The 23272-nt window shown below is 48.3% G+C and overlaps 1 protein-coding gene across 1 annotated transcript in view; it reads right to left on the bottom strand.

Annotated features, from left to right (window-relative positions):
* Positions 1 to 23272, bottom strand: part of LOC141164722 (rho-related BTB domain-containing protein 2-like) — a 33645-nt gene that overhangs the window by 5627 nt on the left and 4746 nt on the right. Inside the window, exons 4-7 of the mRNA XM_073650236.1 lie at positions 23033 to 23218; positions 21980 to 22956; positions 21385 to 21503; positions 20637 to 20787 (exon numbers count right to left, since the gene is read on the bottom strand). Coding sequence (XP_073506337.1) covers positions 20637 to 20787; positions 21385 to 21503; positions 21980 to 22956; positions 23033 to 23218 — 1433 coding nt within the window. The remainder of the gene's footprint in view (positions 1 to 20636; positions 20788 to 21384; positions 21504 to 21979; positions 22957 to 23032; positions 23219 to 23272) is intronic.

Here is a 23272-nt window from a genome sequence, read left to right as displayed (position 1 = left end):
GCTCTCCTTCTGACAGCCGGTGGACTGTGATCACAGCAGCAGCAGGCTCAGTGTAAATGCCCTGCTCCTGTGATCAAACCCACCATCCCCCAGTCCCAGTGATATCACCCCCCACCTCCCAATAATCACCCCTCCCCCAGTGTTCACCCCCCCTGTCCCCAGTGTTCACCCCCCCTGTCCCCAGTGTTCACCCCCCCTGTCCCCAGTGTTCACCCCCCCTGTCCCCAGTGTTCACCCCCCCAGTGTTCACCCCCCCTGTCCCCAGTGTTCACCCCCCCTGTCTCCAGTGTGCACCCCCCCATCCCAGTGATCATCCCCCCCCCCCGCAAACCCAGTGATCACCCCCCTTGCTGCTGCCGGCTCCTGCCCCAGTGATCACCCCCCTTGCTGCTGCCGGCTCCTGCCCCAGTGATCACCCCCCTTGCTACTGCCGGCTCCTGCCCCAGTGATCACCCCCCTTGCTGCTGCCGGCTCCTGCCCCAGTGATCACCCCCCTTGCTGCTGCCGGCTCCTGCCCCAGTGATCACCCCCCTTGCTGCTGCCGGCTCCTGCCCCAGTGATCACCCCCCTTGCTACTGCCGGCTCCTGCCCCAGTGATCACCCCCCTTGCTGCAGCTGCTGGCTCCTCCATCTCTTCAGCCCCCCCCCTACGCCTGACAGCCCCGTACGCCTGACAGCCCCCGTACACCTGACAGCCCCCGTACGCCTGACAGCCCCCCTACGCCTGACAGCCCCCTACGCCTGACAGCCCCCTACGCCTGACTGCAGAAGGTTACACCAAGCACACACACACACACACACACGTACACTCACACTATAATAAAGTTTCGATTTTTTTTTTTTTTTTTTTTTTTTACACACGCACACAGCACACAAAATGTCCCGCCCGTCCCACTCATCCCAGTCTAGGGCGTACTCAGCTTAGTAGGCTATGTCAGGTTGGTGTGTGTGTTGTAGTGTGTGTGTGTGTGTGTGGTGTATACACTACAATATACCACACCGCACACCAACCTGACATACACTACACAATGGTGTCCACTAACAAATTGGAACCATGTTGCGTTTGGAGAGTCCCTGTGTGCCCAAACATTGGAGCTCCCCAACAAGTGACCCCATTTTGGAAACTAGACCCCCCAAGGCACCTATCTAGATGCATAGTGAGCACTTGAAACCCCCAGGTGCTTCACAAATTGATTCATAAAAATGAAAAAGTGGAAAAAAAAACACTTTTTTATTTTTACGGATTAATTTGTGAAGGACCTGGGGGTTCCAAGTGCTCACTATGCATCTAGATAGGTGCCTTGGGGGGTCTAGTTTCCAAAATGGGGTCACTTGTGGGGGAGCTCCAATGTTTGGCCACACAGCGGCTCTCCAAACGCAACATGGTGTCTTCTAACAATTTGAGCCGACAATTTGTTAGCGGACACCATGTTGCTTTTGGAGAGCCGCTGTGTGCCCAAACATTGGAGCTCCCCAACAAGTGACCCCATTTTGGAAACTAGACCCCCCAAGGCACCTATCTAGATGCATAGTGAGCACTTGGAACCCCCAGGTGCTTCACAAATTGATTCATAAAAATGAAAAAGTGGAAAAAAAAACACTTTTATTTTTACGGATTAATTTGTGAATGACCTGGGGGTTCCAAGTGCTCACTGTGCATCTAGATAGGTGCCTTGGGGGGTCTAGTTTCCAAAATGGGGTCACTTGTGGGGGAGCTCCAATGTTTGGCCACACAGCGGCTCTCCAAACGCGACATGGTGTCCGCTAACAAATTGTCGGCTCAAATTGTTAGAAGACACCATGTTGCGTTTGGAGAGCCGCTGTGTGGCCAAACATTGGAGCTCCCCCACAAGTGACCCCATTTTGGAAACTAGACCCCCCAAGGCACCTATCTAGATGCATAGTGAGCACTTGGAACCCCCAGGTGCTTCACAAAATGATCTGTGAAAACAAAAAAGTACTGCCCAAACAGTGGTTTATGACCACATATGAGGTATCAGTGTACTAAGGAGAAATTGACCAACAAATTTTAGGATGCATTTTATCCTGTTACCCATGTGAAAATTAAAAAATTTAGGCTAAAAGAAAATTTTTGTTAGAAAAATAAAAATGTTCATTTTTTTCTTCCATGTGGCTTTAGTTCCTGTGATGCACCTGAAGGGTTAATAATCTTCTTGAATGTAGTTTTGAGTAGCTTGAGGGGTGCAGTTTTTGGAATGGTGTCACTTTTGGGTGTTTTCTGTCATGTACACCCCTCAAAGGGACTTCAAATGTGATGTGGTCACTAAAAAAAATGGCTTTGCAAATTTTGCTGGAAAAAAGAAAATTTGCTGATGAACTTTGAACCCTTCTAACTTCCTACCAAAAATTTTTTTTTTTTCAAAAATTGTGCTGATGTAAAGTAGACATGTGGGAAATGTTATTTATTAACTATTTTGTGTCACATCACTCTCTAGTTTAGCAGAATAAAAATTCAAAATTTGAAAATTGCAAAATTTTCAAAATTTTTCCCATATTTTTGATTTTTTCACAAATAAACGCAAATATTATCGACCTAAATTTAATACTATCATGAAGCCCAATATGTCACGAAAAAACAATCTCAGAATCGCTAGGATCCGTTGAAGTGTTCCAGAGTTTTTACTTCGTAAAGGGACACTGGTCAGAATTGACAAAAATGCCAAGGTCTTTAGGGTCAAAATAGGCTGGGTCCTGAAGGGGTTAATATGTCCTCATCTACATCCATAGACATTAATATGGAGAAAAGTATGTGCCCCCCACATCCACCTCCGGGGGCTTCTCTGTCCTCATCTACATCCATAGACATTAATATGGAGGAAAGTATGTGCCCCCCACATCCACCTCCGGGGGCTTCTCTGTCCTCATCTACATCCAGAGACATTAATATGGAGGAAAGTATGTGCCCCCCACATCCACCTCCGGGGGCTTCTCTGTCCTCATCTACATCCATAGACATTAATATGGAGAAAGTATGTGCCCCCCACATCCACCTCCGGGGGCTTCTCTGTCCTCATCTACATCCATAGACATTAATATGGAGAAAGTATGTGCCCCCCACATCCACCTCCGGGGGCTTCTCTGTCCTCATCTACATCCATAGACATTAATATGGAGAAAAGTATGTGCCCCCCACATCCACCTCCGGGGGCTTCTCTGTCCTCATCTACATCCAGAGACATTAATATGGAGGAAAGTATGTGCCCCCCACATCCACCTCCGGGGGCTTCTCTGTCCTCATCTACATCCATAGACATTAATATGGAGGAAAGTATGTGCCCCCCACATCCACCTCCGGGGGCTTCTCTGTCCTCATCTACATCCAGAGACATTAATATGGAGGAAAGTATGTGCCCCCCACATCCACCTCCAGGGGCTTCTCTGTCCTCATCTACATCCATAGACATTAATATGGAGAAAGTATGTGCCCCCCACATCCACCTCCGGGGGCTTCTCTGTCCTCATCTACATCCATAGACATTAATATGGAGAAAGTATGTGCCCCCCACATCCACCTCCGGGGGCTTCTCTGTCCTCATCTACATCCATAGACATTAATATGGAGAAAGTATGTGCCCCCCACATCCACCTCCAGGGGCTTCTCTGTCCTCATCTACATCCATAGACATTAATATGGAGAAAGTATGTGCCCCCCACATCCACCTCCGGGGGCTTCTCTGTCCTCATCTACATCCATAGACATTAATATGGAGAAAGTATGTGCCCCCCACATCCACCTCCGGGGGCTTCTCTGTCCTCATCTACATCCATAGACATTAATATGGAGAAAAGTATGTGCCCCCCACATCCACCTCCAGGGGCTTCTCTGTTCTCATCTATATCCATAGACATTAATATGGAAGAAAGTATGTGCCCCCCACATCCACCTCCGGGGGCTTCTCTGTCCTCATCTACATCCATAGACATTAATATGGAGAAAGTATGTGCCCCCCACATCCACCTCCGGGGGCTTCTCTGTCCTCATCTACATCCATAGACATTAATATGGAGAAAGTATGTGCCCCCCACATCCACCTCCAGGGGCTTCTCTGTCCTCATCTACATCCATAGACATTAATATGGAGAAAGTATGTGCCCCCCACATCCACCTCCAGGGGCTTCTCTGTCCTCATCTACATCCATAGACATTAATATGGAGAAAGTATGTGCCCCCCACATCCACCTCCGGGGGCTTCTCTGTCCTCATCTACATCCATAGACATTAATATGGAGAAAAGTATGTGCCCCCCACATCCACCTCCGGGGGCTTCTCTGTCCTCATCTACATCCATAGACATTAATATGGAGGAAAGTATGTGCCCCCCACATCCACCTCCAGGGGCTTCTCTGTCCTCATCTACATTCATAGACATTAATATGGAGAAAGTATGTGCCCCCCACATCCACCTCCAGGGGCTTCTCTGTCCTCATCTACATCCATAGACATTAATATGGAGAAAAGTATGTGCCCCCCACATCCACCTCCGGGGGCTTCTCTGTCCTCATCTACATCCATAGACATTAATATGGAGAAAAGTATGTGCCCCCCACATCCACCTCCGGGGGCTTCTCTGTCCTCATCTACATCCATAGACATTAATATGGAGAAAAGTATGTGCCCCCCACATCCACCTCCGGGGGCTTCTCTGTCCTCATCTACATCCATAGACATTAATATGGAGAAAAGTATGTGCCCCCCACATCCACCTCCAGGGGCTTCTCTGTCCTCATCTACATCCATAGACATTAATATGGAGAAAAGTATGTGCCCCCCACATCCACCTCCAGGGGCTTCTCTGTCCTCATCTACATCCATAGACATTAATATGGAGAAAAGTATGTGCCCCCCACATCCACCTCCGGGGGCTTCTCTGTCCTCATCAACATCCATAGACATTAATATGGAGGAAAGTATGTGCCCCCCACATCCACCTCCGGGGGCTTCTCTGTCCTCATCTACATCCATAGACATTAATATGGAGGAAAGTATGTGCCCCCCACATCAACCGCCGGGGGCTTCTCTGTCCTCATCTACATCCATAGACATTAATATGGAGAAAAGTATGTGCCCCCCACATCCACCTCCAGGGGCTTCTCTGTCCTCATCTACATCCATAGACATTAATATGGAGAAAAGTATGTGCCCCCCACATCCACCTCCAGGGGCTTCTCTGTCCTCATCTACATCCATAGACATTAATATGGAGAAAAGTATGTGCCCCCCACATCAACCGCCGGGGGCTTCTCTGTCCTCATCTACATCCATAGACATTAATATGGAGAAAAGTATGTGCCCCCCACATCCACCTCCAGGGGCTTCTCTGTCCTCATCTACATCCATAGACATTAATATGGAGAAAAGTATGTGCCCCCCACATCCACCTCCAGGGGCTTCTCTGTCCTCATCTACATCCATAGATATTAATATGGAGGAAAGTATGTGCCCCTCACATCCACCTCCAGGGGCTTCTCTGTCCTCATCTACATCCATAGACATTAATATGGAGAAAGTATGTGCCCCCCACATCCACCTCCGGGGGCTTCTCTGTCCTCATCTACATCCATAGACATTAATATGGAGAAAGTATGTGCCCCCCACATCCACCTCCAGGGGCTTCTCTGTCCTCATCTACATCCATAGACATTAATATGGAGAAAGTATGTGCCCCCCACATCCACCTCCAGGGGCTTCTCTGTCCTCATCTACATCCATAGACATTAATATGGAGGAAAGTATGTGCCCCCCACATCCACCTCCAGGGGCTTCTCTGTCCTCATCTACATCCATAGACATTAATATGGAGGAAAGTATGTGCCCCCCACATCCACCTCCAGGGGCTTCTCTGTCCTCATCTACATCCATAGACATTAATATGGAGGAAAGTATGTGCCCCCCACATCCACCTCCGGGGGCTTCTCTGTCCTCATCTACATCCATAGATATTAATATGGAGGAAAGTATGTGCCCCCCACATCCACCTCCAGGGGCTTCTCTGTCCTCATCTACATCCATAGACATTAATATGGAGAAAGTATGTGCCCCCCACATCCACCTCCAGGGGCTTCTCTGTCCTCATCTACATCCATAGACATTAATATAGAGAAAGTATGTGCCCCCCACATCCACCTCCGGGGGCTTCTCTGTCCTCATCTACATCCATAGACATTAATATGGAGAAAGTATGTGCCCCCCACATCCACCTCCAGGGGCTTCTCTGTCCTCATCTACATCCATAGACATTAATATGGAGAAAGTATGTGCCCCCCACATCCACCTCCGGGGGCTTCTCTGTCCTCATCTACATCCATAGACATTAATATGGAGGAAAGTATGTGCCCCCCACATCCACCTCCAGGGGCTTCTCTGTCCTCATCTACATCCATAGACATTAATATGGAGGAAAGTATGTGCCCCCCACATCCACCTCCAGGGGCTTCTCTGTCCTCATCTACATCCATAGACATTAATATGGAGAAAGTATGTGCCCCCCACATCCACCTCCGGGGGCTTCTCTATCCTCATCTACATCCATAGACATTAATATGGAGGAAAGTATGTGCCCCCCACATCCACCTCCAGGGGCTTCTCTGTCCTCATCTACATCCAGAGAAATTAATATGGAGGAAAGTATGTGCCCCCCACATCCACCTCCAGGGGCTTCTCTGTCCTCATCTACATCCATAGACATTAATATGGAGGAAAGTATGTGCCCCCCACATCCACCTCCGGGGGCTTCTCTGTCCTCATCTACATCCATAGACATTAATATGGAGAAAGTATGTGCCCCCCACATCCACCTCCAGGGGCTTCTCTATCCTCATCTACATCCATAGACATTAATATGGAGAAAAGTATGTGCCCCCCACATCCACCTCCAGGGGCTTCTCTGTCCTCATCTACATCCAGAGACATTAATATGGAGGAAAGTATGTGCCCCCCACATCCACCTCCAGGGGGCTTCTCTGTCCTCATCTACATCCATAGACATTAATATGGAGGAAAGTATGTGCCCCCCACATCCACCTCCAGGGGGATTCTCTGTCCTCCATCTACATCCATAGACATTAATATGGAGGAAAGTATGTGCCCCCCACATCCACCTCTGGGGGCTTCTCTGTCCTCATCTACATCTATATACATTAATATGGAGGAAAGTATGTGCCCCCCACATCCACCTCCGGGGGCTTCTCTGTCCTCATCTACATCCATAGATATTAATATAGAGAAAAGTATGTGCCCCCCACATCCACCTCCAGGGGCTTCTCTGTCCTCATCTACATCCATAGATATTAATATAGAGAAAAGTATGTGCCCCCCACATCCACCTCCGGGGGCTTCTCTGTCCTCATCTACATCCATAGACATTAATATGGAGGAAAGTATGTGCCCCCCACATCCACCTCCGGGGGCTTCTCTGTCCTCATCTACATCCATAGACATTAATATGGAGAAAAGTATGTGCCCCCCACATCCACCTCCGGGGGCTTCTCTGTCCTCATCTACATCCATAGACATTAATATGGAGAAAAGTATGTGCCCCCCACATCCACCTCCAGGGGCTTCTCTGTCCTCATCTACATCCATAGACATTAATATGGAGAAAAGTATGTGCCCCCCACATCCACCTCCAGGGGCTTCTCTGTCCTCATCTACATCCATAGACATTAATATGGAGAAAAGTATGTGCCCCCCACATCCACCTCCGGGGGCTTCTCTGTCCTCATCTACATCTATAGACATTAATATGGAGAAAAGTATGTGCCCCCCACATCCACCTCCGGGGGCTTCTCTGTCCTCATCTACATCCATAGACATTAATATGGAGGAAAGTATGTGCCCCCCACATCCACCTCCGGGGGCTTCTCTGTCCTCATCTACATCCATAGACATTAATATGGAGAAAAGTATGTGCCCCCCACATCCACCTCCAGGGGCTTCTCTGTCCTCATCTACATCCATAGACATTAATATGGAGAAAAGTATGTGCCCCCCACATCCACCTCCGGGGGCTTCTCTGTCCTCATCTACATCCATAGACATTAATATGGAGGAAAGTATGTGCCCCCAACATCCACCTCCGGGGGCTTCTCTGTCCTCATCTACATCCATAGACATTAATATGGGGAAAGGTATGTGCCCCCCACATCCACCTCCGGGGGCTTCTCTGTCCTCATCTACATCCATAGACATTAATATGGAGGAAAGTATGTGCCCCCCACATCCACCTCCGGGGGCTTCTCTGTCCTCATCTACATCCATAGACATTAATATGGAGAAAGTATGTGCCCCCCACATCCACCTCCAGGGGCTTCTCTGTCCTCATCTACATCCATAGACATTAATATGGAGAAAAGTATGTGCCCCCCACATCCACCTCCGGGGGCTTCTCTGTCCTCATCTACATCCATAGACATTAATATGGAGGAAAGTATGTGCCCCCCACATCCACCTCCGGGGGCTTCTCTGTCCTCATCTACATCCATAGACATTAATATGGAGGAAAGTATGTGCCCCCCACATCCACCTCCAGGGGCTTCTCTGTCCTCATCTACATCCATAGACATTAATATGGAGGAAAGTATGTGCCCCCCACATCCACCTCCAGGGGCTTCTCTGTCCTCATCTACATCCATAGACATTAATATGGAGAACTGTTCCCACAAGGCTGAAGATGTAGATTTCCCTTCTCTGGAGCTGAGGGTCCGCGGCCGCCCCCTGATAACAGCCCATAGCATTATCCCCCTCACCATCTGTACAGGGGGCACAATGCAGTCAGGGGGTAACGTCCTGGAATCACCAGACTCCTCCATCAGACGCAGATAGAGAAGTGCGATCCGTCACTGCACAGGACACGTCTCCTCCAGAGTCCAGTGGTGGCGGCTTTACACCACTCCATCCGACGCTCGGCATTGTGCTTGGTGATGTACGGATGCTATGAAGCTCCCGGTGAGGGCACAGTGTTTCTGCTGATACCAGAGGTCTGGACTCTGCAGTTATGGGGTCAGCAGAGCGGTGGTGATTTTTTCTGCCCTCTGCAGTCACCCACTGCTCTGTAACGTTATGGGGTCTTCACTTTGTGGCTGAGTTGCTGCGGTTCCTTCCACTCCCAGTTGCCACGGTGGGTCCTAGTACAGGACCACTCTGGTATCGGTGAGCTCTTTACCAGCAGTTATGTGAAGTCAGTAAAGGCAGACAGCATGGTTTCTCAGGCCCCCAAGTAAATACCCGAGGACCGCAGGGCTCGGCCGGCAGCTGCGTTTTGAAGGCTGCCAGCCCTTTCATTTCTTCTTGCTCTGCTGAACGCTGCCGTGCGTGCAATGAAAGATTACGCCGTGGCCAGAGTTCAGGACTTACTCTGGGGGCCAAGTTAGCGAGTGCGCTACTGTCCCATAGAAGACTGCAGCGGCAGCCCCCGTGTCATGCGCATACACAGCAGGCTCGGGGGTCTCCTGTGTGCCGCGCATACACACCAGTCTCGGTTCTCCTATACACACATTACATAACAGTTTTGGTGTCTCTTCTGCGATGTACACACACGTGGTCAAAATGGTTGATGCCCCTCGTTTAATGAAAAAAACCCACAATGGTCACAGAAATAACTTGAATCTGACAAAAGTAATAATAAATCTATGAAAATGAACAGATGAAGGTCAGACATTGCTTTTCTGCCTCCACAGAAGTTTTATAAAAATTACCGTATTTTTCGGACTATAAGACGCACCTAGGTTTTAGAGGAGGAAAATAAAAATGTAAGCAAAAAATGTGGTCATGATGCACTTTTAAGGGGGTCTTCTGATGACACTGGTATATATGCTGCCCCCCTTCCTTTTATATGTGGTCCCCATCCCCATCCTGGTATGCGTGGCACCCCTCATCCTTATCCTGGTATGCGTGGCACCCCTCATCCTTATCCTGGTATGCGTGGCACCCCTCATCCCTGTCCTGGTATGCGTGGCACCCCTCATCCTTGTCCTGGTATGCGTGGCACCCCTCATCCCTGTCCTGGTATGCGTGGCACCCCTAATCCCTGTCCTGGTATGCGTGGCACCCCTCATCCTTGTCCTGGTATGCGTGGCACCCCTCATCCCCAATCCTGGTATGCATGGCACCCCTCACCCCCAATCCTGGTATGCGTGGCACCCCTCACCCCCAATCCTGGTATGCGTGGCACCCCTCACCCCCAATCCTGGTATGCGTGGCACCCCTCACCCCTGTCCTGGTATGCATGGCACCCCTTATCCTGGTATGCATGGCACCCCTAATCCCCATCCTGGTATGCATGGCACCCATCATCCCTGTCCTGGTATGCATGGCACCCCTCACCCCTGTCCTGGTATGCATGGCACACCTTATCCTGGTATGCATGGCACCCCTAATCCCCATCCTGGTATGCGTGGCACCCCTCACCCCTGTCCTGGTATGCGTGGCACCCCTCATCCTTGTCCTGGTATGCGTGGCACCCCTCATCCTTGTCCTGGTATGCGTGGCACCCCTCATCCCTGTCCTGGTATGCGTGGCACCCCTCATCCCTGTCCTGGTATGCGTGGCACCCCTCATCCCTGTCCTGGTATGCGTGGCACCCCTCATCCTTGTCCTGGTATGCGTGGCACCCCTCATCCTTGTCCTGGTATGCGTGGCACCCCTCATCCCCAATCCTGGTATGCATGGCACCCCTCACCCCCAATCCTGGTATGCGTGGCACCCCTCACCCCTGTCCTGGTATGCGTGGCACCCCTCACCCCTGTCCTGGTATGCATGGCACCCCTCACCCCTGTCCTGGTATGCATGGCACCCCTTATCCTGGTATGCATGGCACCCCTAATCCCCATCCTGGTATGCATGGCACCCATCATCCCTGTCCTGGTATGCATGGCACCCCTCACCCCTGTCCTGGTATGCATGGCACCCCTAATCCCCATCCTGGTATGCGTGGCACCCCTCACCCCTGTCCTGGTATGCGTGGCACCCCTCACCCCTGTCCTGGTATGCATGGCACCCCTTATCCTGGTATGCATGGCACCCCTAATCCCCATCCTGGTATGCATGGCCCCCTCATCCTTATCCTAGTATGCACGGTCCCCCTAATCCCCATCATGCTGCACATATAAACACTCCTACTCACCTTTCTTCTCTCCTCCAGCGCTGCGTCCGGTCTGCCTGCACTGATCTCTCCATGTGAGCCGCGCATGACGTCACTGCCATGCGCGGCTCACAAGGAGAGATCAGCTGCCAGAAGGCACTGCTCCCCACGCCGGGTCTGTGTGCGCAGGGAGCAGTGACTTCACTCTCCTTCATAGCCGGCACACAGCGGAGCCGCGCTGCGGCTGCTGCTGGCTATCTCCTGTGCCCGCTCATTAAATGGCATGAATATTTACCCCCTCCCCACGCCCATGGGCGTGGAGAGAGGTTGAATATTCATGCCCTTTAACAGCAGGCACAGGAGATAGCCAGCAGCAGCAGCAGCAGCGCGGCTACACTGTATACCGCTATTAAGGAGCATGAATATTCAGTTCTCCCCACACCCCATGGGCGTGGGGAGCAGTGAATATTCATTTTCTTTAGCAGCGGGGACAGTGTAGGCTGCAGAAGGCGGCTGCTGCCTCCTGTGCCCCGCTCCTCCACCGATACCGCTCCCCCCCACACCACACATAAATATACACACCCCCCCCCCCCCCCCCCCGCAACATTCGGACTATAAGACGCACCCCCCATTTTCCTCCAAAATTTTGGAGGAAAAAAGTGCGTCTTATAGTCCGAAAAATACGGTAACCTCAATAAATCAGCCTGGACAGAAATGAGGGTTCCTCTTGACTGAATATTTTGTTGAACCTTTTGAGGCGATCACTGCAATCAGACGATTCCTGTAACTGTCAATGAGACTTCTGCGCCTCTCGACAGGTATTTTGGAGACTCCTCATGAGCAAACTGCTCCAGTTGTCTCGTGGTTGAAGGTTGCCTTTTCCAGACGGCATGTTTCAGCTGTTTCCAAAGATGCTCCATAGGATTTAGGTCAGGGCTCATAGAAGCCACTTCAGAATAGTCCAATGTTTTCCTCTTAGCCATTCTTGGGTGTTTTTAGCTGTGTGTTTTGGGTCATTATCCTGTTACAAGACCCATGACCTGCGACTGAGACCAAGCTGTCTGACACTGGGCAGCGCATTTCTCTCTAGAATCCCTTGATAGTCTTGAGATTTCATTGTACCCTGCACAGATTCAAGACACCCTGTGCCAGATGCAGCAACGCAGCCTCAGAACATAGAGCCTCCACCATGTTTCACAGTAGGGACAGTGTTCTTTTCTTAATATGCTTCATTTTCCCATCTGTGAACATAGAGTTGATGTGCCTTGCCAAAAACTTCCATTTCTGTCTCCAGTCTGTTTTTTTTTATGATTTTTTTTTCCAACAATGGTGTTCTCCTTGGTTTTTGCCCATGAAGTCCACTCTGGATCAAACAATGACGGATGGTGCGATCTGACACTGATGTTCCTTGAACTTGAAGTTCACCTTTAATCTCTTTAAAAGTTTTCCTGGGGTCTTTTGTTACCATTCGCATTATCCTTCTCTTTGATTTGTCATCAATTTTCCTCCTGCAGCCATGTCCAGGGAGGTTGGCTACAGTCCCATGGATCTTACATTTCTGAATAATATGTGCAACTGTAGTCACAGGAACATCAAGCTGCTTGGAGATGGTCTTATAACCTTTACCTTTAACATGCTTGTCTATACTTTTCTTTCTAATCTCCTGAGACAACTCTTTCCTTTGCTTCCTCTGGTCCATGTTGAATGTGGTACACACCATGTCACCCAACAGCACAGTGAGTATCTGTAGCCCTATATACAGCACAGTGAGCATCTGTAGCTCTATATACAGCACAGTGAGTATCTGTAGCCCTATATACAGCACAGTGAGTATCTGCAGCCCTATATACAGCACAGTGAGTATCTGTAGTCCTATATACAGCACAGTGAGTATCTGTAGTCCTATATACAGCACAGTGAGTATCTGCAGCCCTATATACAGCACAGTGAGTATCTGTAGCCCTATATACAGCACAGTGAGTATCTGTAGCCCTATATACAGGCACAGTGAGTATCTGTAGCCCTATATACAGGCACAGTGAGTATCTGTAGCTCTATATACAGCACAGTGAGTATCTGTAGCTCTATATACAGCACAGTGAGTATCTGTAGTCCTATATACAGGCACAGTGAGTATCTGTAGCCCTATATACAGGCACAGTGAGTATCTGTAGCTCTATATACAGGCACAGTGAGTATCTGTAGCCCTATATACAGGCACAGTGAGTATCTGTAGCTCTATATACAGGCACAGTGAGTATCTGTAGCTCTATATACAGGCACAGTGAGTATCTGTAGCTCTATATACAGCACAGTGAGTATCTGTAGCTCTATATACAGCACAGTGAGTATCTGTAGTCCTATATACAGCACAGTGAGTATCTGTAGCTCTATATACAGGCACAGTGAGTATCTGTAGCCCTATATACAGCACAGTGAGTATCTGTAGCTCTATATACAGCACAGTGAGTATCTGTAGCTCTATATACAGGCACAGTGAGTATCTGTAGCCCTATATACAGCACAGTGAGTATCTGTAGCCCTATATACAGCACAGTGAGTATCTGTAGCTCTATATACAGCACAGTGAGTATCTGTAGCTCTATATACAGCACAGTGAGTATCTGTAGCCCTATATACAGCACAGTGAGTATCTGTAGCCCTATATACAGGCACAGTGAGTATCTGTAGCTCTATATACAGCACAGTGAGTATCTGTAGCTCTATATACAGGCACAGTGAGTATCTGTAGCCCTATATACAGGCACAGTGAGTATCTGTAGCCCTATATACAGGCACAGTGAGTATCTGTAGCTCTATATACCGGCCACTGACTGATTACAAGATTGTAGACACCTGTGATGATGATTAGTGGACACAACTTGATTTAACATGTCCCTTTTGTGACATTATTTCTGTCCAGGCCTATTTCATGAGTTTAATTTTTGTGGAAGCAGAAAAGCAGTGTCTGACTTTCATTTGTTCATTTTCATAGATTTTTAATTTATTATTGCTTCTGTCAGATTCAAGTTATTTCTATGACCATGGTGGGGTTTTCTTTCATTAAACGGGGGGGACCAACAATTTTGACCAAGTGTGTATACGGCAGTCTCGGCGTCTCCTATGTGATGCATATACGGCAGTCTCGGCGTCTCCTATGTGATGCATATACGGCAGTCTCGGCGTCTCCTATGTGATGCATATACGGCAGTCTCGGCGTCTCCTATGTGATGCATATACGGCAGTCTCGGCGTCTCCTATGTGATGCATATACGGCAGTCTCGGCGTCTCCTATGTGATGTATATACGGCAGTCTCGGCGTCTCCTATGTGATGTATATACAGCAGTCTCAGTGTCTCCTATGATGTATACAGCAGCCTCGGTGTCTCCTATGTGATGTATATACGGCAGTCTCGGCGTCTCCTATGTGATGTATATACAGCAGTCTCAGTGTCTCCTATGATGTATACAGCAGCCTCGGTGTCTCCTATGTGATGTATACGGCAGTTTTGGTATCTTCTCATGAGCAGTGAGGAGACCTGCAGTGTCATATACATCTGTGTTTGCAACATCTTACGGCTGTGAGTTCACAAAACTTATCGCAGAGAGTGAGTGACCTGTGCTCCAGATCAATGCAAATCTGGAAGAGCAGCTGTGAGTGCAGTGGCATGTAAAAGTTTGTGCACCCCTGGTCAAAATCCCTGTTATTGTGAACAGTTAAGCAAGTTGAAGATGAAATAATCTCTAAAAGGCCTAAAGCTAAAGATGACACATTTCCTTTGTATTTTAGGCAAAAAACCCCCCACAAAATAATAATATACATATTGTCAGGGAGATATTGATGTCAGGAAAATGTTCTCCCATATTTCCCTGACATGGATATTGACCATTTCTCCCTTTTGTCAGTACCAAGAGGTCTCCATAAAAATCTCAGCATAAAGCCCCAATTAACACAGTCCAGAGATGACAATCTACAGTGTCTTCCTGCAAATTATCACCCACAGCCAAAAGGCCTTACACAAAACAAACTGCGGGCAGCCGAGAAGTGTTATAACTTCGTTAAGATGCAAGCATCTTGTCCCTGGCACATGCAGGGGGGGGAATTAGTGGCAGGATCACACTAATTTGCGCGTATCTGGGAAAACTTGTTTCCTGAGCTTCAAAAAGAAGTTTATAGACACTTCCGACTCCGAAACGAAATATGAAATATTGTAAGTTTCATACGTCCGACAATAACGAGACCTATATTTTTAGTGGTAGGGACAGCTGAGGAACGTATACATAGTTTTTCATTGCTGTAAGCAAAATCAGGGAGCTGTAGCACAAAAACACCACAATAGCAGACTGCAGCTATGCAATGTGTGGTCTCTAAACGCAGGTAAAATCATAATGGAAAAAATGTCGTAGTTTGCAAGATTCCTGCGATAACTCATCGTTCGTTGATCGCAAAGTTAGTGTTTTTAATAAAAATGTGCAGGCTGGAAACCGGCCCACATGATGTCACCACAAGGGGCGTGTGGCCAGATCTCCCCTTAGGTATAAGAGAATCCATGGAGAAGACAGGAACACTCATTGCCAGGGGGGGGGGAATAAGGATTATAAGCAACGGGTCGCGTTCGATAACGCTCAAATCAAACTGGGGAGCCCCTCCTCCACCTATATTGAATCGTATCCGCGATCGTATAGTGTAAGTTTTTGTTCTTTTATCCTGTTTATTTCATGTAACTGCTTATGTATTTTAATGTCCCCTTTGTAACATCCTTGTTTATATATTTTTCCTAAACACTGCCTTCCTTTTGGATTAAATATAAAATTTAATAGTCCTGTTTCTTTTGTCCTGTAATTGTTCACTTCCCCAGAAGCCATATACGCTACTAAAACTCAGGCGTCCAGCCAGGCCTGTATTATATTTCAAACTCGGACGGTGGTAGCAGAGAATAATAATAATTGGGCTATCGTGAAGCTGACAATGAAGGTACGGGGGCGTAAACCCTGATTCCAGGCTTTGGAACCCAGAGGTGTGACGCCATACTCTCCCTGGTCGCTTGCCGATACCTACGTAGTGAGTAGTCTGGATCGTGTGCTCGCGTTTCCGGACGAAATACTGACAGCGTGACGGCAAGATATTGCATGATCTCCCCGGTGTCGTCGCTGTGGGAGTTCCTGACACATAGTGTAATTTTTTGCCATTTTAAAAATTACAAAAAGGAAGATGTGACAATGCAAATGGGTACCCTTGGAGGTTTGTGTGCTCAAGTAACTTTGACCGAGATTTCAGACCTCAACCCCTTAAGGACTGAGACGCTTTGTAGGTTAATGACTGGGCCTCATTGTTTAAATCTGACCAGAGTCACTTTATGAGATAATAACTCTACAAAGCTTCAACGGATCCCACTGATTCTGAGAAGGTCGTGTCATATTGTACTTCATGATTGTGGTAAAATTTCTGCGATATCACTTGCGTTTATTTGTGAAAAATTTGAAATCCTGGCAAAAAATTTAAAAATTTTCAAAAACTTTGAATTTTCATGCCCTGAAATCCAAGATATGTCACACAAAATAGTTAATAAATAACATTTCCCCCCCTCAAGTGACCCCATGTTGTAAATTCTACCCCTGCCAAACATGTGGGTGCTAAATGTGGTTTAAGCCCACTGGGGCTCAGAAGGTGGGGAAAGGATTTGGATCTGGGAGAGTAGAATTTGCTAAACTTGTTTTGGAGGGCGAGGAGCCAGTTTGCTTTTCCAGAGTTTTTGTACTACCAGTAATGGGGAAAGCCCCCTATATTTCCGATAACACATGACGGACCTCAGTGGGGATTTGCTTTTTTTGTGGATTGAGTTGAAGCTTTTATTGGGAAAATTTTACATAACATTTTGGATCACATTTATCCTGCGCTCTACGCTGAGCACTTATATCGGGGTTTCCATCTAAATCTCTGAGTGAAGTGATTTTGATGAAACCCATGAGGGATCCATTCACTATGAGGCAGCAGAGTTACTCTGGACTCCGTGTGGCCTCTGTTCGGTGGTGTTCTTTTCAAAAGTGCACAAAAAACTGTGGCCGACTGCACTTTTATGCACTCCTAATAGACGGACACTGCTGGATCACAAGTCAGAGTCCACAATGCCTCATTACAGGAAATCCCGTATTTCAGAGATTTACACGGAAATCCCGGTGGAAGCGCTCAGCGCAGAGTGCAGGATAACTGAGTCAAGCCTTACTGCGATCTTTGGGAGGCAGAATGAACAAATCAGCAGCCGGTGAAGAATTGGATTTATTTATTTTTTTTACGCCGTTTCTCATGTGGTATAAGTGATTAGGAGACTTTGGGCTGGTGCGATTACAGCGATACCAGATTTATATCGTGTTTTTAGGTTTATGTTTGGCAGCTGTCACATACAAAAAGACGCTTTTTATTGCAAAAAAAGCATCACCATATTTTGAGAGCTATAAATTTTTCCATATTTCGGCCGACAGTCATGTGACGGCTTGTTTTCTGTGGGACGAGTTGACGTTTTTATTGGTGCCATTTTTTGATCGCTTTCTATTCTGATTTTTGGGAGGCAGAATGAACAAAAAAAACAGCAATTCAGGAATTGTTTTTCAGGTTTTTTTTTTTTATGCTGTTCCGCGTGTGGTAAAGTTGATAAGGCAGCTTTAATTCTTCGGGTCAGTATGTTTACATCGGTACCACATTTAAATAGTTTTTTTTACGTTTTAGCGCTTTTTACACAAACTTTTTTTTTTCCGAAAAAAAAAAAAAAATTTTGCATCGCTTTATTCTGAGTTCCAACTTTTATTTTTCGGCTGATGGAGCTGTATGGTGGCTTTTTTGCAGGACAAGATGAAGTTTTCAGTGGTACCATTTTTATTTACATTTGTCTTTTTGACGCGTTTTATTCCACTTTTTTCGTGTATGACGATAAAGCATAATTTGCTACCTCTTTTATTCTTTACGGCGTTCACTAGGGTGACACTTTTATAGATTGGGTTGTTCCGGACGAGGCAATACAAAATAAGTGTAGTGTTTGTTTATTTTACTGTGCGCAATCACAGCAATCTGGGTGCAGGAACCCAACGGCGTGGGTCCCCGCACCTCTTCCCGTGCCGTTGAGCTGTCGGCACTGAACTGTCATTGTGAGTTTACACGTAGTGACAGTTTAGAGTAATGAGGGACATAGCATGACAAGGAATGGGAACTGACACCCACTCATGACGTGCCACGTCCATCAATGGCTTGTTCACCATAGCGCCGGCTTCTCTGCCTTCTGCCTCTCCCCGGCAGAGACATCGATCCCCTTACCGCTGTGGTCCCGGTCCTGTGCGCGCCACTCCTCCATCGGGTCTCCACGCTGTGCCTGCCCGGGGTGCGCGAGCCACGCGCGGATCCCCGGGCACTGTGCTTAGGGCGAGCGCTCCCTGTCTATAAAAGGGGCCATGCGTGCACCATCTTAAGATGTCCCCAGCCAATGGCCGGAGGGCATCTATTATATAAGGCACCTTCCCCAACATGGAGGTGCCTGAGCAACGCTGTAAGTTTGTTGCTCAACTTTCTTGTTAGTTCCCAGTGCTGCTCGCCAGCCTGTCTACCAACCGTGCCAATCTGCCGTGCCAGTCAGCACCTGTCATCAGTCCCGTGGGAGTCGCTTGCTCTCACACGAGGTTGGTTGCAGAGTAGCACCTGGTCCACCTTCCTGGTCCTTCCTTGGTTCAAGGAGTCGACTAAGCCATCGTATAGCTAAGGCCGGTATAGGGTGAGGTCCCTAGTTACGCCCCTCCGGTCCCTCCTTGTACTACGGCACAGTGGTTTCACCACCCGGCATCGTAACATTCACTATCATCATTAGGTTTTTATAAAGCTGGGAAATTTGCACCTAACTCTAACCTTGTGCCAAAACCAGCAGCCATGGGTTCTTCTAAGCAGCTGCCGAGCTCTGAAAATGGTGGATGAGACAAAGCAGGAGAAGCTACAAGAAGAGAGCAAAGCGTTTACAAGTTGCCCTTTTCTCAGTTCGAATTGCCATTTTTTAAATTAAAGTTACCAGGAACAGTGGAGGTCAAGGTAAGGTCGGGAAGACCAAGCAAAATTTCAGTGAGAGCTACTAGTAGGATTGCTAGACCGGCAACTCAGAAACCCGCGTGACTGCAAAAGACCTTCAGAAAGATTTAGCAGACTCTGGATTTGCGGTACATTGTTCTACTTTTCAGAGAAACCAACACAAATATGGCCTTAATGGAAGAGTCATCAGAAGAAACACTCTCCTGAGATCGCACCATAAATTGCAGCATCAGAAGTGCAAAAGAACATCTAAGCAAGCCGGATGCATTGTGGAAACAAGTCCTGTGGACCGATGAGGTAAAATAGAAGTCTGTGGCCACAATGATGAAAGGTATGTGTGGAGAAAAAAAAAAGTGAACAGAAAATCTCGCCAACCATTAAGCATGGTGGAGGATCAATCATGCTTTGGGGTTGTGCTGCAGCCAATGGCACGGGGAATATTTCACAGTAGAGGGAAGAATGGATTCAATGAAATTTCAACAAATTGTTGATGCAAACAACACCATCTGTAAAAAAGCTGAAGATGAAAAGAGGAGGATTCTACAAATGGATAATGATCCTAAACACACGTCACAATCCACAATAGACGACCTCTAAAAGGTGCAAGCTGAAGGTTTTACAATGGCCCCCACAGTCCCCTGATCTGAACATCATTGAAAATCTGTGGCCTCAAAATAGCAGTGGATGCAAGACGCCCCAGGAATCTCACAGAGATTTGTATTTTGCCTAAAATACAAAGGAAATGTGTCATCTGTAACTTTAGGCCTTTTAGATCATTTCATCTTCAACTTGCTTAACGGTTCACAATAACAGGAATTTTGACCAGGGGTGCACAAACTTTTACATGCCATCAATACCAATTAATATCGCTCCTCACCAAAGATAAGCAGCTCCAGCCGTTACATTACGGCAAGGTAATTAAATTTTTGACACATATAACAGGGTAATTTTTCAAGTGGATAATGTTGCACAACCCCAAAATATGTTATAAATATACAAATGGCCCCGGCAGAAAAAAAAAAATGTTCCCCTCCCTGATGTAGAGCATGTGCTGCCAGGAGGTTTGCATTGATCCTGATCTCATTCTGGAGGTCACATTGATAATCTATAGAGGACGGGGAGCATCGCGTCCTTCACGCGTCATCCCACGTGAAGAGCAAGGACACAGCTCGGTGCAGATCGGGGGGGGGGGGGGGGGAACTCTCTGCGGCCGCCTGTCCTACACAAGAAGACCCAAGACTCAGCCGACTGACCACACTGGCTGAGGGTGTCCTGACTTCAGTGTCACCACAACCGGCCCTTACTACTTTTGGGGCCGGTTGCGTGGTTCGAGGTGGCCTCTCGGGGCGCCATTTTTCCCAATTTGGTGTTACACCCCAGTAACTGTATGGTGTGACCCAGCGTGTCTATAGTATGTGAACCCCCCCCCTTTTCGTCTTAGGTCATGCATGGTCAAGGGCGGCTTGACTGCTCACCGGTCAGGGCCTGCAGATGCGGAAGACACAGCCGGTTGCTCAGGATGAGGAGGTCCATACAGTCCAGCTCAGGTTTTGGAGAGAAGTGTCCCAGATACAAATACTCCAGGACCGCCCGTAGGCAGGAGGACGACGTGCCCGGCAGGGAGACCTGTGGGAGAGGGACAGAGAGCTCCGTGATTACGTCTTGGTGGACACTGCTAAATCAAATCAGTGAGAATCCACCTGTCTGAGATACAGAAGCCACTAGAAAAGTCCCAGCAAGCCCCGCAGTGACCATCGGCCACACCGAGAACTAAGGGCCGATTCATCAAAGCTTTCAAGTCAACATTCTGCTCTAAAAAAATATATATTAAAAGTTGCTAAATGTTGGCACAACGTGAGGCTGTGGAAAACTTTACAACTTTTGGTGTTTTCATGACATTTTCGCCCAACTCCAAGAGGGTGAGCAAAGCTGGGGTTGGGATGAGGGCATGGTGACCCCCCACTCCTCAAATTCATGACGGTCAGCGTAAGACATGATACAACAGCAGAATAGTGAGCGCAGCTCTTGAGGTGTCTCAAGATCAGGACGAGATCTGTAAAGCACAGATTTCACCTATCTTCTCTGTGTGGAGCAGAGCTGTATGAATGAGATCTCCTGATGGCTGGAGCTGTCATTCACATCATCAACCCCCCCCACCCTCCCTGTCTGACTACAAACACACACATCCTCCAGGTAATACACACTAAAAGCACAAGATGTTACCCCTCGGGTGCAGCTCTCCCGGAACGAGCCCCGGAACATGGCCACCATCCAGTCACAGTTTGCAATCAGAAGCGGCTTGTGTGCCGGCACAGGCCCATCATCCACTGTAAACACCACATCTGACGGGAGGACAGAGCCATATTTAGTGGAGGAGACGACCTAACCCCCCCCCACCACCACCACTGGAACTAAATCCAGTTCACCCCTGGGAATTCAGTCCTCCATTCCAAACCCCAGGAACCCAATCCTTCTATCAACCCATTCCCCGGGGAAATCCAATCCTCTAATCCAGGCCCAGGAACCCAATCCTTCCATCAACCCATTCTCCCCAGGAATCCAATCTTCCGATTCACCCTACCCCCCCCTCAGAATCCACCTCCACTTCCCCCTGGAAATCCAATTCACCGTGCCACCCTCCCTTCCCTCTGGAATCCAATCCTCCCCATTTACCCTCGGAAGCCAATCCTCCAATCAACCCCTCTCCCAGGAATCCAGTCCTCCCAACCAACCAACCCACCCCCAGGAAATCCAATACTCCCTCCACCCCGGGATCCAATCCTCCAATCCACTCCGCCTTCCCTGATGGAGTCCATACCAGAGAAGAGACCTCGGTTCAGACACTCCCGGATCCGGTTGGCTCTCCTGACATGGAAGGCTTTTGTGATCTCCTGATTCATGAAGCCTTCTTTGTTCAGCAGGTTGGAGACCATCATACGAAGGTCGAAGACTTCTAGGGCCTCTGCTATGGTGGCGATCTGCATGAGCTCTGCCCTGCTCTGGTTCAGGTGTCCTGTATATAAGTACTCCAGTACTGCCCGCAGCGGCTGCTCCTGAATCAGGGCATCCATCTGGACAACCATCATTGGTCTCCTGCGACGTGTTAGTGGATCGTCTACAATATCTATCTGTACACTGACAAAGCCTCTGCCCCAATCTGATAACTTCCTACCCCAACCAAGAGGCATACTGCCCCCACTACCCACATCAACACAACAATCATCATCATCCTCCCCTTCGCCTGGAGTCCTAACAGAAAGCAGATGTCTACTTAAGGCCTCATGATTCTCATCCTTGATGAGGCTCCTGGTCCATAAAGGTTCAGTCACCCTCGAAAGCCGACATGTTGCCGTCGCATCAATCATCTCTGCAGGAAGCAATTCCAATGTGAAGAGGTCGTAAAATTTGGAGCAGGCAGTGGCCAGATAAACCTTATGGGCAAAGATCTTCTGACCACTCAGCAGCAGGAACACCACATCAGCACATAGCGGAGTGCAGAAAAGGGCGGCCGGGCCTTGGCCATTACATTGTGGAGTATCTGGGAGGTGAATGATGGGTGGTGGCGGCTTCGGAGGTAAGAACGGGGCTTGGAGTAATGGACGTTGAACTTTCTTCAGGTGAGACTTCCAGAACTGCAAGTGTCTTCTGGAAATGAGGGCAGCTCGGATGGCATTGTCAAAGACGTCCTTCACCCCAAACTGTGCCACCACGCTGGTTTCATAGTATGGGATGCCCAGCTCCTTGGCCACCTCGTGACCATTCTCTGGAGACAGGATGTCAGTCGGCTTTATAGGTCTGAGACAAAATAGACAAATAGTGTTAAGACTTGGACTGTAGGTAATAGATGGCAAGTGGCCGTCAAATCACTCACTTGGCCAGGGGCCGACGGGCTCGGTTCACAGCATCCAAATCAGCGTATCTCAGGTCCAGCTGACATCCCACAAGCACCACGGGTGTCCGGGGGCAAAAGTGTTTGATTTCCGGCAGCCACATGCTCTGGACGTGACGCAGAGAATGAGGGTTAGCCAACGAGAAGCAAAGCACCACCACGTCGGACCTGCGAAAAGACAACTCAGAGCATCAGGGCAAGAGACAAAGTCTGAGTATCAAT

This window comes from Phyllobates terribilis, unplaced genomic scaffold, assembly GCF_046119375.1.
Source record: "Phyllobates terribilis strain yellow unplaced genomic scaffold, ASM4611937v1 Scaffold_1__5_contigs__length_1240528914, whole genome shotgun sequence".
Lineage (NCBI taxonomy): Eukaryota > Metazoa > Chordata > Amphibia > Anura > Dendrobatidae > Phyllobates > Phyllobates terribilis.
The sequence above is the reverse complement of the archived record's forward strand: the minus strand, read 5'-3'. Positions and strand labels throughout refer to the sequence as shown.